At 44.5% G+C, this 15647-nt stretch overlaps 2 protein-coding genes across 5 annotated transcripts in view; one reads left to right on the top strand and one right to left on the bottom strand.

Annotated features, from left to right (window-relative positions):
• Sog (chordin short gastrulation) overlaps positions 1–15647 on the bottom strand; it is a 136073-nt gene that overhangs the window by 66243 nt on the left and 54183 nt on the right. The gene's annotated exons all lie outside the window — the stretch shown is intronic.
• LOC143148288 (uncharacterized) lies at positions 12551–14490 on the top strand. 2 transcript variants are annotated; one of them, XM_076314483.1, is made up of 2 exons: positions 12551–13014; positions 13716–14490. In XM_076314483.1, exon 2 carries the CDS (start codon positions 13873–13875, stop codon positions 14287–14289), a length of 417 nt encoding a protein of 138 aa, XP_076170598.1. In that variant the 5' UTR covers positions 12551–13014; positions 13716–13872; the 3' UTR covers positions 14290–14490. The 2 variants fall into 2 exon arrangements, with proteins under 2 accessions (XP_076170598.1, XP_076170597.1); XM_076314482.1 differs by having other exon boundaries at positions 13712–14490.

The following is a 15647-nucleotide window of genomic DNA, read 5'->3' as shown; positions in this document are numbered from 1 at the left end:
TAGTCCATCGGGACCCAAACAATTTCTATGGATATGTAGAAGTTGTAGATAAAATTGTATTACACCTGGTTCGGAGATGATTCTTTCTGTACAAATAAGTTGAATAATGAAAAACAATGCGGCGCTTCGTTTTTACGAGAAACTCGATGATTCCTGATAGAATACTCGCGAGTTAAAAAAAGTTAGATTTTATTTTATTTAAATAATATTTAAGTTATATTTAAATTATATTTAACGTTTACAAATATATCTATACCCCCACGTGTGCACAGTAGAGATTTAATAATATTTGTAGAAAAAAGTAATTTAATAATAACAAATAAAAAAAGAATTTTTTACTACTGCACTACACAAGTAATACAGTTGACGAGATCATAAAAATATAAATTTTAAGCAACACAATTTAAGGCTCGTGTTGTAATAAAAAAAAAAAAAAAAGAAACACAAGTCGAAGAAACGAAATAACAAATAGCAATAAAGAAAGATACGCGGTCATCGTACAAATTTCCACCTACAGAAAGGACGAAGCGAGGACGCACGATGAAAACAAGTTCGTCCGTAGCGTCGAGCCGAGAAAAACGAAGGACGTTTAGACGCACACGCGATGACAGCTCACGCTGAATTATTCGAATCCGCGACGAACGTCTCCGATTGGTTTGTAAAACACCGACGCGTAATATTCTGAAAGCGCGCCGTCGAGGGGCTGGTCGCGTTTGAAATTGAGCGATTCAATTAACGAAAGCCAGAGAGAGAGAGAGAGAGAGAGAGAGAGAGAGAGAGAGAGAGAGAGAGAGAGAGAGAGAGAGAGAGAGAGAGAGAGAGAGAGAGAGAGAGAGAGAGAGAGAGAGAGAGAGAGAGAGAGAGAGAGAGAGAGAGAGAGAGAGAGAGAGAGAGAGAGAGAGAGAGAGAGAGAGAGAGAGAGAGAGAGAGAGACAGACAGAGAGCGAGAGAGAGCGAGCAAGGACTACGAAGAAAAAGTTGACCGGACGGCGGAAGGAATAAATAGCTCGTCGAAGAGCAAAACAAACGGGCCCGTAGCCTGCCAGATGTACAAATCGAACCGTGCGATCGGAATTCTTCGTAATTTCTTGCAAACACGCCGCCTGGTTTCGTGACTCGGAAATTACTCGACCGTGCTGCTAACGCGTCGTCTGCCAGAAATTCACCGCGGACACTTGATGAGCCGTGGCGCGACAAAAATTGGACCGTTTCGTTCGGGAGAAAATAACGAACACACCCAATAAGTAAACAATACTTTCAACTCGCGTTCGTAATTTCCGACGAATTGCCAGAATCACCGCTCGGGATATATTGAGAGCGTTCTCTCGAACGTAGAATCTTTCGTTACGTTTGTAATATTACTATTACGTTCGCACGGAATGCACGCGAGAGCGGTCTGATTTTCCCCGATCGGAAATATTACACTCTACGACTTATCTTTTCTCCAGTCGAGACGAATACAACGGCCTGTAGGCAAGGTCATTCAAGGTCGCTGGAAGACAGTAAACAAGGAATATTTCGTGCTAACGACCAGACGAAACCAGTCGGTATAACGCGTCTAAATTACTGTAATCTTCTAGCCGTCGATTCGGTCGCGGGTCTCATAACCTCGCCGGCTTCTCGAAGGACGGTAATGTTTACCATCGAAGCGGTTGGTGGACACGGGCTCGTTGCTTAAATTAAACGTAACGGTCACCGTGACAGGTTCGCACGCGCGGATTCCCCGCTGATAAATTGATAAAAAAATATTACGCAAGCGTCGTCGTTGTCCCCGATTACATCGCGACCTTCCAACCTACACGCTGATGCTTTTACCGCGGGAATTCTAATTTAAGGCCACGACGTCACAGAAGTCTGTTTTACCCCCGGATCCTGATTCAATTCGGTCCATTAAATCGTGCGTGTCTCGCGATAAAAATTCGCAGCCGTTGCTGGATTCGGTCATTCACGCTGACGGGTCACGGCGGAGTGGCTCTCAAAGGAGACGACGTTCTGTCGTCGGCGGCAGCGACAGCGGCGCGGCAAGGAAATAGAGAAGTCAGGAGGGCGTCTCTCGGCCGCCCAGATGCGCGAAGCGGGGCGCAGAGACTCCGGGATTCCTCGTAATTTCTTCGCCGTTGGGACGCGAACTGGCCTCGTCACTCATCGCGGGTTTAAAGTCACTGTTAACCCGTCAGGCACGCGGGTCCGTGCGCCGCGCCGCGCCGACTCCACGGATCTGCGCATACGGTCGACGTCGGCGCTGTGCACCGATCCGTGAACCATAATTTCTGATAGACCAACGTATTATGATATTACTTAGCTCTGTTGGATTAATTCATGACTTCCTTCTAGTACTTTCTTTTCAATATCGGTGTAGTTTTATTTTGTTTCATCGCTGTACGATTTCCTACTGTGAGAAGCTTCGGACCTACTTACATATATAGGACGGGCCGTTTCTATGTGTACGTGCATGTGTACGGACGTTTATGCGCAGAGTGAATTGGGACGGATTATATCTTGAATTTGTTAAGGGAAAACGAACGACATGGGAAAAGTTAAACGGTACGATAGAGTCTATTTTTCCACGACGTCTGCATAAAAAATATCAGGTTATTATCGATATCTTGTGTGATATATACTTTTTTAATCTTAAGTCGATATTAACTTTTTCGCTATTCGCGATTGGTTTCATTTTTTACGATAGTTTCCGTACGAATTTTAACTCGTACTCACGACAGTGTTACCAAAATCTCGTCGTCGATACTTAACCTCAATTCCGGTGGTAGGTGTCCGAGAAACAGTTACAGCGTGAGAAATTTCAAGCCGGACGCCTTTACGGCTGTTCGCCTGTTCCATCGACGAACAAATACTTCCTAAACCGTTTCACTCCGGTCTTTGGAAACGGTCGAGCGCATCGAGAAGACGAAATTCCATAACCATCGAAAGCTGCAACTTCGCGCCTCTGTTAGGGACTCTCGTCCCTGCGGTCGCGTCCGTCGAGCGGTCGGCGGAGTTAAATAACTCGAATGATCGCGAAGGATTTAGCCGTCACGCGTTCCTCTCTTTATAGCGAGCGATGCGTGCGCGCGCAACACGCGTGAACGCGGCGAGCAGAATGCACAGGCCGCGCGCAAAAAGTAAGAAAGAAGAACGGATCGTTACTCTCTCTCTCTCTCTCCTCTCGCGGAACGACGAAGACGAAGATGAAGACGAAGACAAAGACGAAGAGAAAGACGGAGACGAAGATATAAATAAAGATGAAGATAAAGATAAAGACGAAGATAAATATAAAGACGAAGATAAAGATAAAGACGAAAATAAAGATAAAGATGAAGATGATAATGAAAATGACGATGGCGATGACGACGAAGACGACGCAGACAATGAAGATAGCGAAGATGACGAAGATTGAGACGAAGACGAAAATGAAAACGAAAACAAAAACGAAGGCGAAGATGAAGACGAAGACGATGAAAACGACGAAGACGTGTCGTCTTCGTCGCGCAACATCCATCAACGGGGCGGTCGCGGCAGCGAGTTGCCGTGTGAGGTCGGTCAGTAAAAATACCAGCTATATTATTGAGTGACTCAGGAATAAGCGGCATGCTCTCGCGCGAATCCCCTCCCTCCCTCCGTCCCTCTTTTTCTCTCTCGGTCGGTTGCAACGATGACCCCCCGGTTGCATGAAACTGATGGAAACAAATGAGCACGGGGTTCACGGCGTGATCGCCACCGTCTGACGTTTATCTGCGTCGTATTTTCGTACACGTGCGAGCCGCCGTTAATTCCTCACGCGCGATTATTATCGCTCGTTGCGCGGAACGATCCCCGTCGTCTGCCGCAGAGTTTTAGCATATTGTCTCGGTGGAACGGGGACGATCCGAATCGGCGCGTCGTCGATCGACGTTTCACTGGACGAACCGGGCAACAGAACATCAAGGAGGCGTTGTACCGTGCATAGGGAATGAGGAGGGGCGAACCCGAGATCCTCACCCCTCGCCTACGGGCTCTGTACCTCGTGCGGTCTACAGTTTTTTCACACGCGATTGGGGGGGTCCGTCGTCGCATAGACTGTAGTTTTTTTCAGACACGGCCGGGGCACCGCGCGTCGCGTAGACTGTAGTTCCCTCGAGCGGCTCCGCACGTCGTACGGACTTGTCTGACTTCTCATAATGTACACACGCCTGTACGGCTTATATTTTTTTTCACTATTGTCCGCTGCGGATAAAGGTGTGCGAGAATGTACGCGAGTGGGGTCCATACGAGGTACAGAACTCGGTTCCGAAGACCGTTTTGAAAGAGTAAAGTGTAATTAAAGTTTAACTTCGCCGTGAGAAAATTATACCGCGCGAAGAGAAAAAACCGATCTGGGCACCGTATTCGCGAGCAATCGAGTCTTCGAATATTACGAACCGGCGCTTGAAATTTCCAAACTTTGATTTCACAGTTGCGATCGATACCTTCGCGAATCATTATACACAACCATAAAGTAAATTATTTACTCTTTTCAATTATTATTTTTTCTTTAATTTTAAAAATTGTATGTATCGAAAGTTGAAAAATGTTTCCATTTTGTTTTCAACGTCGAAGCGGGCTCGAAGCAGCGGTAAGATTTAACAGACACCTCTCGATGATCCTTTTTCGTTACCACATGGGCTTTCGATGACGGATCTTCGTTTGGGGTCAGGTGGTACCCCGGCCGGGAAGGTAGAGGGGGCTGTAAGAGTATATCCAGACCGGTAACTCAGGCATCGGTAGATTATTGCTCGCGTAAATCAAGCTCCGGATGAAACCGGCCAGCAAACGTTCGAATCGATTGTAGGTACCTGTACCGTGACTAAGCCATCATTGTGAGCTGGGTCTTAGCCCGTTCGATGGGTATTGAGTAACATTTGAACGGATCGGACCCGTATCTCGGCGAGCGGATCATCAATGCAAATCAAACCACGCTCGATGGGAATAGCATCGATTAATACTCGAACAGATTGAGATCGTACACCGCGAGCGGACTGACAGCCGTCAATCAGGCTTTGGAGACGCCCGGTGTAAATTAAGCCCCGTGCTCGGAGAGCATCGAGCAATCTGCCATCGTTCAGGATACATCGGGTCGTAAAGCATCGATTTGCATCTGCGCCGCGTTACAAATTACGCCGCGGATCCTTTTCTCGTCTAACGAACCGGCGGACGATCCATTTACGATGGACGACCGGGGGGCACGGGGGGCGGTACGAGGGGGTACAAAACATCGCGCGACACGCAAGAAACGGCCCGACAGAGGGAGCTGGGTCCAGTGATCGCCGATCGGTGCGCTCGTATCGAATTAAACCGGTGGTAAGAAAAAATTTCGTTCCTCGAACGATTTTATTCGATATCGCGAGATTACGGTTTAATCGAGAATCGTTCGATCGGAATCGCGTATTACCTCGAATGCGCATGAATTGTACATATGAATTGTACATACGAATGAAATCGTTGGAAAGAGAAATTTAATTTTTTGTTGTTCGATTTATATTATTTCGCGCGATTACAACAATTACAATTCGATCGGATATCCGTCCGATTGGGATCGCTTCGATTTGATCTTTACCGATAAATTGAAAATAACGACGATAGAATAATCACGTGTACGTAGTGAGCAGTAGAAAATTAAATTTATTCTAATGAAATAAGCGCGCCATATTCGCAATGTATCCACGAGTTAAAAAGTGTCTCTCGTATCCTAACCTCTCTTTTCCCAATACCCAAGTACCAGTGTTTTATTGTCCAGATTTTTTGGTAACGATTGCACGATTAATTCAAACGTTGGGAAACCTAATTGCAAATTAGCGGTCGAAGTGTTATCAAATGAAACAAATATTTTGTTGATCTTTGAAACAAACTGAAATAAATTAAAAGAAACCGAAACAAACCGAAACAAACTGAAGCAAACCGAAACAAACTGGAGCAAACCGAAACAAATTAAAAGAAACCGAAACAAACTGAAAGAAACAGAAACAAATGAAAAGAAACCGAAACAAATGAAAACAAACTAATACAAATGAAAACAAACTGAAACATTTAGTTGGTTTCTGTTCGAACGAATAAAGTTTGATAGAAAAGAGAAACAGATTCCATTATCCGGTAATTTCCCGATTATTACGGACACGGGAGTCTCCGTCGTGTAAGATTTCAATTACGTACATTACAATTATTCATATGTACCAATTACAAGGATTCGACAAACGGCTCACCGAGAGCGACGAGATTTATTTACCAGCTTCTACACGCCTCGAGTCTGGCGATCGGTGAAGTGGACGAACCTGGTCGTGCAACGGTCGTGGACGCGCGTCGAAGGTGTATTATACGCGCAGACGATATATTTCCATCGTGCACGCCTACGTGATGTCATGCGCGCGTCAGAAATGCCGACCTTGCGGCTGCGGCTCAAGTCAGTGCACGCGTAATGCGATGCATTTGTATTGGCCAAGCCTTTCGGCCGATCCCACCATCGTTTCGTGCTGATAAGCATACCTACGCTCCCGTCAGCCTGTGTGCAACGAGTACACGATCGGTACGCGGGTATGCGTGTAAAGTAACCGTAGAACGATCATCGTTCCGGCGAGCCCGCTATTGGATTCGGTGGAGAAGATCGGAGAGCCCGGAGACCTCTGCGGAGACACGGGTAGAAATGATCACCGGTGGATTACAACGTTACGGGCGTGGATCACTCAGGGGACGCGAAAGTGGCCTTACGAAAGGCGTGTGTCACTCCGACAGGCATGCCTCGAGCTGTACCTTGGGATCTAACGCGTCTTCTTTATTACAGTACCATTATCGTGGTACAAGGAAGGTTGGTACACCGTGCCACCAAGGGGCAGTGATCGTTGCCCTTTTGGAGGCCCTCGTGTACGTTAAGAGCTCATCGTGTACGTACAGAGCTCACGATGTACGTTAAGAAGTTTTGTGTGTTGGGAAAAGCTTTACGTGCACGTTGAGAGTTTCACGTGGACGTTAAGAGCTCATCGTGTACGCGCAGAGCTCACGATGTACGTTAAGAAGTTTTGTGTGTTGGGAAAAGCTTTACGTGCACGTTGAGAGTTTCACGTGGACGTTAAGAGCTCATCGTGTACGCGCAGAGCTCACGATGTACGTTAAGAAGTTTTGTATGTTGGGAAAAGGTCTACGTGCACGTTGAGAGTTTCACGTGTACGTTAAGAGTTCACAATGTAGGTTAAGAGCTTCCTATGCGCGTTAAGATCTCTCGATGTACATCAAGAGCTCTCGGTATGCTTTAAGAACTCCTTACGCGCGTTAAGAGCTCGTTGTGTACGTTAAGAACTCACGATGTATGTCGAGAACTACCTGCGCGGGTTAAGATCTCTCCTTGTATATTGGAAAAAGCTCTCCGTGCACGTTGAGAGCTTCCAGTGTACATTAAGATCTCTCAATGTAGGTTAAGCGCTCTCGGTATACGTTGAGAACTCCTTATGCGCGTTAAGAGCTCTCTGTGTACGTTAAGAGCTGCATATGCGTCTTGAGACTCTATATGCAAGTTAAGAGCTTCCTATGCGCCTTAAGAACTCCCTATACGCGTTAAGAGCTCCATATACGCGTTAAGAGCTCCCTATGCGTCTTAAGAATTCTCTGTGCACGTTAAGAGCTCCCTATGCGCCATAAGAATTCTCTGTGCACGTTAAGAGCTCCCTATAACCCTTAAAGACTCTCTGTGCACGTCAAGAGCTCTCAGTATACGTTGAGAGCTACCTATGCATATTGAAAACTTCCTACGCGCCTTAAGAGCTCTCTGTGCACGTTAAGAGCTCTCCGTGTACGTCAAGAGTTCTCGTTACACGTTGAGAGCTCCTTACGTGCATCAAAAACTTCCTATACGCGTTAAGAGCTCTTCGTGTACGTATCGACTAGTGTGTTGAAAAAATAACACAATACCGATCTACGATCAACTACCGAACATCCCCCAAAGTCTCGACAACTATCAGAAGACAACCACCACGGTGACTCGCTCCTTCACTTTTAAAAAGTGCTTTCAAAAAGAGGTGATCGTATCGACAGACGAGAAAGGAACTCAAAGATCGGAGACTGTACTCCTTCGAGTGTACAAACTCGTAAAAAGAACCTGTTGCGTCAACGAAAGATCCTCCGTGTACACCGTACGACCAACTTTCGTTGGTTGTAAGCGTCGAGGAGGTGAAAAGAGAACAAGGAACAAATCGTCGTAACAAAGACGACCGCGTGGAGTCAGAGACGTCCGCAAGTAGACTGAGGCGAGTCACGTTCCAGAAGTGATTCGTCGTGCTTCATCGGCGCCGACAGAGCCGCTCAAGGTTTTCCGATACTGAAAGACCGACGCGTTACTACATCAACGTTCAACTTTGTAACGAAGACGGAAAGACCTTGAATCACCTTTTGTTCGACGCAATACAATACCGAGGACACCACCACCGTACCGTTTCGTGGATTATGCGTTTTTAAAATTCGCCCCAAGTGGTTGAATACACCTTTGTCGATGTCACGAGGAAAATAGTTCTCCAAGAATTTATACGGGATGATCTACTCGACGGATCGATCCGATTCTTTTTTCAACGAAACGGTGACACCTTGTAGAGCGTTCGAAAAAATTATCTACATCGTGCGTGAACAAACACGGACAATAAATTATATCTTTCAAATAAGTACGTAGCTTGCTGGGAAAACATTGAATGGGATCTTGTTAAATTTTATCATACTGTAATTTGTCGAAGTGGATATTGAAATTTTGAAAAATTTAACAAAGTCTGACACTTTGAGTGCAAATTTTTTAAAACAGTATTTTACCGATATTTTCCAACATTGATAATTCCGTAACACCTAAAAATCTGGTAACAAAATAACACAGATAATACTGGAGAGGAACAATTTTCAATTCACTGTAAATTATACTTTCATTACGTGGGAATTATTCGTCCTTGTTAGCAAATTTTCAAAAACAAATTTTACTCCTTTCGTCGAGTACCATTTACATTAATGACCATTCACATTACAAATCACTCTAAGCTAACGAGAACTTAAAGTGCTACGTTAGTGGGGGTATTTTTCGCTACGCAAATTTCGTGAAAAAAATTAAAAAAAGTTCTTCTCTCGAAGAGAGTGCGTTCGGAGAAACAAAAATTGACAAAGGTATGCGACAGTATACCTCTCAACGAACGAATCACGACCGCTATTTTTAGCAACTGCGCGCGACTGGATACTTCTAAACGTATCTTAAAGATGCTACGACACAGTTAGCGATCCCCTTCGCGTCCAATCTACCCAGTGTCATAGATAACGCGTACAGGTCGTCTTACATCGTTCATGTTTCCGGCGCCAAAAGGATTCCCATTACGCGCTCGCGTCTACGTTGGATTGCACAACCGAGTGCAACCAAGTGTAACGAGAACATCGCGTAAAGCATCCGATCGTGACGTTTCCACTGGGTGGAGAGAAACGTTGACGCAATTTCGTGTACGGAGTCTCTTTTATTGAGACGTCGGTGACTGGAACCAGGGGCAAGCAAACGACGGTTTTGATGCAACAACGCGCACGGACGGTGAGATTTATTGGCGTGGAACAACATTCCACGAGAATGTAAAATAATATCGGATACACATCGGTAACGCCGCGCGTACGTTGACAACGGTAGCAGAAATTCAAATGAATTATACAGTGGGGAATTAATAACAGGAATGCTAATTCCTTGTTAATGGCAACGTGCCTTCGCAATAGGGTTGCGACCGCTGCGATGCAATTTTCTGTATTCGATTATTCACTTGGGTGATTCGAGTAATGGGCGAATACTGTTCGAGTGGCGGGCGAGTATTACACGAATGGTGGACAAATTGTATTTGAAATACTATTCAAATGATGGACAAATTGTATTTGAATAGTCGAAATACTGTTCGAATATTATTTGAATAATTGAAATACTATACGAATGGTGGACAAATTGTATTTGAATAGTTGAAATACTGTTCGATTATTTGAATAGTCGAAATATTATTCGAATATTATTCAAATACTTGACCATACGAATGCTTAACTATTCGAATATTATTCGAAAACTTGACCATTCGAATACTTAACTATTCGAATATTATTCGAAAACTTGACCATTTGAATACTTAACTATTCGAATATTTGACCACTTAAATACTTAATTATTTGGATACTCGCCCAGTCGAGTACTCGACCACTCGAATATTAAATATTCTATTCGAATATTTAATTGTCCGAGTACTCGATTATTCAAGTACTAGACCATTCAAATATTCTACCGTACGACTATTCGATTATACTAACACTCATCTATTCGAATACTTGATTATTCGAATATTCAACAATAGGTACTTAATTACTCGAATAAGCGACCATTCGAATACTTGGCCATTTGAATATTCGACCATACGATTACTCGATCGATCGAACACTCAACTATTCGAATACTTAATCACTCGAGTAAGCGACTATTCAAATACATGACCATTCAAATACTCAATTATACAAATACCTGCTTATTCGAACACTCAACTATTCGAATACTTGGCCATCTGAATATTCGATCGTTCGAATACTCAACTGTTCGAATACTTAATCACTCGAATAAGCGACTATTCGAATGCATGACCATTCAAATACTCAACTATACAAATACTTGCTTATTCAAATACTCGCTTATTCAAACACTTGCTTATTCAAATGCTTGCTGATTCAAATACTTGCCGATTCAAATACTTGTTTATTCAAATACTTGTTTATTCAAATACTTGTTTATTCAAATACTTGTTTATTCAAATACTTGTTTATTCAAATACTTGTTTATTCAAATACTTTCTTATTCAAATACTTTCTTATCCAAATACTTTCTTATTCAAATACTTGCCTATTCAAATACTTGCCTATTAGAACACTCGACTATTTCAAACGCTACTGAAACACTCGAGTATTCATAAACGACGTAACAGTAGTTCGACAAGGTCGTATGTAAGACAGAGTACTGTTTGTAAACAGTCGAAAGGAAATCGGTCGGAGCAGTACCGCTCGACGTAACTCAGAAACGAGGTTAAATAGAATGCACACGTTTTACGCGAATTACGTATCTGATTGTTTTCAACCACCGAAACGATTTCACCGGTCGTTGCCACGTATCACGGAGACACGGTGCACAGTGACGACTTGGTAATTGCTAACCAGTCGGCCACCACGATGTGACGGAAGACGATCTCGTCGACGATTTCAGTGATATTCGCGCGCAGTTTCCATTGAACGGGAAACGAAATGTTAACCGCTCACGGTCATTGTATTCGGTTAACAGTATTGGAATTATGCCAAGGCTTAAGAGTGGCTTAAATCAAAACTGTCCAACGAGTGATCCGCTGTCGGCGGGTGGCTCATTCGTACCACTGTCAAGCTCGCGCTTGGCACGTGTCAATTCTCGAGCCAAGAAAACTGACCGATCGAGCAACACACACCGCCCGATTGTGTTTAACCGTTCGATACAGCGACCATAATTCCGAAATACTCTTAAACCTCGAACAGGGAATCTCGGGTACATATCGACCCAACGTTTGAATTTCGTTGATTCGAATGTACGGTTCTCGAACGAAGTTTCACGTTATTACGTTTACAAATTCTTTATTCGTTTATTTGGTGTCTGGCAAGCAGCACAGAAATCGATAAACGATTACAGCTGTTACATCGCGAACGTGAACGTCACACGGGTCAAAATTGACCCCTAAACGAGACTCAACGACCGTGGTTCCCTGTATTCAATTTTCAACGAACTCGCATGGAAAGTCGACGTCGAGAACTCGACGAACTGGAGAATCGAAAAAATATCGAACAGTTATTTATCGCTATAAATATTTACATTCCACGAATGAGAATCGCCTGAAATTATACGTACGAGGTATTATCCAACCGTTCGAATTACTCGGAAACCGACAATGACGAACAATATCGTGTACGTGAAAGAAGTTCGCGAACGATCGAACAATCGCCGGTCAATTAAAAACGTCGAACGAGCAACGAGTGGCGCCGCTGCAAGCGGATCGCTCTCGTGGAGGCACTCGATCGGCTACAATGGCGCCATCTACGCCAGCTACTCCATAATTTTGTATTTCTCGCTTTACCTCGATCACCGGGATGATTTCGTACGATCGCTAAACGTTAAACGCGAACGGTGTTCGATGATACATATCGTGTATATTTTCTGTGTGAAATTTTTTCTTAAAAAAGAAGAAAAAAAAAAAATTTGTACATAGCAAATAATACCCCTAACGAAGATCCGACGGACGACGTTCATTGAATTAAGAAAGATTCATCGGGACAGCGCATGGCAAACACGTTATTCCCGTTCGACCGTTACGAGGAACGTAGAATTATGTGAATCACCGTTGACGTTAAAACACGTAACAACGCGCGATTAATTACCTCTCAATTTGTGAGCAAAAAGCCCGACCGTGCGCGCATAATTGTTCCAGTTACGAGTCGGACGAGTGTACGTTGCTACGTGGCGGACGGACGGACGGACGGACGGACGGACGGACGGACGGACGGACGGACGGACGAACGGACGGACAGTGGGTTAACGCGACGCGTCTCGACCGCGGCATTTTTTACGGGGGGAAAACGAGTCCGTAGGCGTCGGGGAAAATTACTCCGGATTCGTTTCACGGTAAGGTATTACCACGCCCGCGAAACAACAAGAAACCCATTCGACGATCGACACCTAGCTACGTAGCGAGTAGTTTTCCTCGTCGAGCAGCACGGGTTCAACGGAGCGCGCGCGAGGATCGACGCGCTGGGACGCGCGACGATGAATAATACATTCACAGCTACGCGCGGTCTGAAAAACCTCCGTCGGATTAAAGTGGAACGGCAATCGATCGCTACCGAGAATTGGAAGAAGCTGCGAAAAATTTCGCCCAAGGATACCGGATCGCGATAATATCGGACGACGATTTTCTACCGCGGTGGATGATCGTGGTGGGGGAAACCATGGTGCGCGTACGAGACCTGGAGGTACCGGCGGTTTTGTGGATATTGAAAGGTTAAGGGTATTTTGGTACTCGAATATTTGAGCGTGCGGATGCACTTGAGAATTTGAAAGTTTGAGAACTCGAATGTTTCAGTGTACTCGAATGTCTGGGCGCATGGGTATTCGAACATTCGAATATTTGAGAATGTTTGAACACTTGAATGTTTGAGCGCCCGAATATCTAAGCGTTGAAGTGTTTGAACATTCGAATGTTTGAGCGCTCAAAGGTTTGAGCATTCGAACGTTTAAGCGTTTAAATATTTGACCGTCCGAATATTTGAGCATTTAAATATTTGACCGTCCGAATGTTTGACCGTTTGAACTTTCAAATGTTTGACGGTCCAAATGTTTGAGCGTCCAAAGGTTTGAGCACTCAAATGTTTCAACGTTCGATGGTTCAAGCACTCAAATGTTTGAACATTCGAATGTTCGAGTATTCAAACCTTCGAGTACCCAAATATTTGAGCATACGGGTGTCTCAAAATTCAAAGGTTTGACCGTTTGCGCGCGATAACGTTCCGAACGTAACTTCCTCGAGTGTTCGATATTCGTGCATCGTTCTCCATCGAAAAGGAACGTACATAAGCGTGCACGCTGACGTTCGCATATTTGATTTGCCAGCGCGCGCAGCGATAATTGACTCGGTCGACACCGCGTAATGCTTTCTCGTGTTTTTGCAAGGAAGAATCACGGAACGGATTCCGAGCGATCCGCGAACAGTTCTCGGTCACGGATCAACCGAGTTACGCAAAATTCCACGGGAAAGCACGTCGCTGCAGGCTTCGCGCGCTCAAGGTTCTAAGGAAGCCTGTTCGCGCACAGTTCTGGCGATCTCGTTGCAGATGAAAGATAACCGGCGGCCAATTGGAGGCCGCGACTCATTTGAGGAACGTCCTGGAGCTCCCGATAACGCGTCTTTGATCGTTAAATGCTACCGAGAAATCGCCACGATTTCGAACGTGACTTCAGTGCTGTGTCATACCGCTTCTTCGAAAACTCATCGAGGCGGACTACCGAAGGAAAATTTTTACAGATGCCTGCCTGGCTGCAGCTCGGCTGATGCAACCGCGGCGAACGTTTCAACCGTGCTTCTGCGATTTCTACCGAACCGTGATTTCACAAGAGATTTGAAACTTCGACGAAAAAAATTTCAACTTGTTCGACCAGCATTAAATCGAAAAACAAACTCCCAGAGTAGCATTGCATCCAGTAATTGTTCATTACCGGTTAAAAAACACGATACAAATTTAACAAAATAATTTGCTTCCTATTTACAATTCAAACAACGATCCCTGTAGCTAGATCGCGCACGTTTTGTTATTTCTTAACCGTTTGCACTCGAGAAGCGCCAATTAATGCTATGGAATTTTTTTGCACTCTAAGTTTACCAATTTTTCTAATTTCCAAGGAAAATTTTATAACTTTAGGTGATAAAAATGCTTCGTAAAATACACAGAGACCGTAAGATACAAATCGAGTCTACGATTTATTCTTATTTTTGCGTTAGATCTCTTCGTGGTTTTCAATTTTCGTAAAAAAGAATCAATCGAGCGCAAAGGGTTGATCTCCAATTCTCCAGTTTGAAAATTACCGTTTTTACCGCCAATTCTCTCGAAAGGTTCACGATTGCAATTTTCGGTAAGAAAACATCGACTCGTTCCGAACTGACGATTAATTGTTATTTAATTATCGCGACCGGGTACTCGTCGGATAAATGTTAATTTTTCATCGATCCGAAGTACCAGATAATAAACTGATTTACGTACACCGATAACAAAAAGGGATAAAGACGAAAGCCTCGAGAGTCGTCAACGTTTCGCCGGGACGCGGCAGAAAATCCGATTTTTACAGATGTTCATTTTTTTTTTCTCGGTCCGTGATAGGTATCGCTCATAAATCACGGGATCTCACGAATAAAATCGGCGTAACCGGTTCCGCGGGACGGCGTATAAAAAAAGATCGGATGCTGATCCCTTTTGAACCGCCTTTACAGGCTAATACAACGGATTAACGATCGGGGGAACATCGGTAAATCGTAATCGCCACAATCGCAAGTGACAGATCCACCTCCGTGATTCCCCGGCCCCGTGAGAACCGGACTTAAGGAGCACGTGGGAACTAGGAAGGCTAGGTCGCCGACTCTTGGCAGGCGCCGACGACGACGATCGAACCCCGGCGCTCGCTCTGGTGTCTCCCATCAAACGGGATTCATCTCCGTAAATCATCGGTGACGCTCGTATTCGGCTCACGTAATACGCCCGCCGCTTGTCGTTCGGGATTACAGTAAGTTCTCGACTTGCACCGGTGGTTTCCAAATTTTTTTCGACCGACGGCCCCCCACCACGCGAAAGGAAAGAAAAAGATTTTTGCGAGCGACGGGTTTCGAGCGAGGCGAGAAAAATATTGAAATTGGTGAAATTTTGAAAATTTTTATTTTACACCTTCCCCTGTTCCCATGGAAAAAAGAGAAAATTTTTGGGTGTGAGAGAAGTGGAAGGTACCAAGCGAGACGAGAAAAATATTTAAATTAGTAGAATTTTGAAAATTTTCATTTTACCCCTCCCCCTGTTCCCATGGGAGAAAGAGAAATATTTTTGGGCCTGAGAGAAGTGGAAGG

Source organism: Ptiloglossa arizonensis, chromosome 6 (genome assembly GCF_051014685.1).
Source record: "Ptiloglossa arizonensis isolate GNS036 chromosome 6, iyPtiAriz1_principal, whole genome shotgun sequence".
In the NCBI taxonomy this organism is placed as follows: Eukaryota; Metazoa; Arthropoda; class Insecta; order Hymenoptera; family Colletidae; genus Ptiloglossa; species Ptiloglossa arizonensis.
The sequence above is the reverse complement of the archived record's forward strand: the minus strand, read 5'-3'. Positions and strand labels throughout refer to the sequence as shown.

What these genes read in the sequence shown, in the direction of transcription:
- LOC143148288 (XM_076314483.1), top strand. Translation starts at nt 13,873, where the DNA reads ATGAAAGATAACCGGCGGCCAATTGGAGGCCGCGACTCATTTGAGGAA.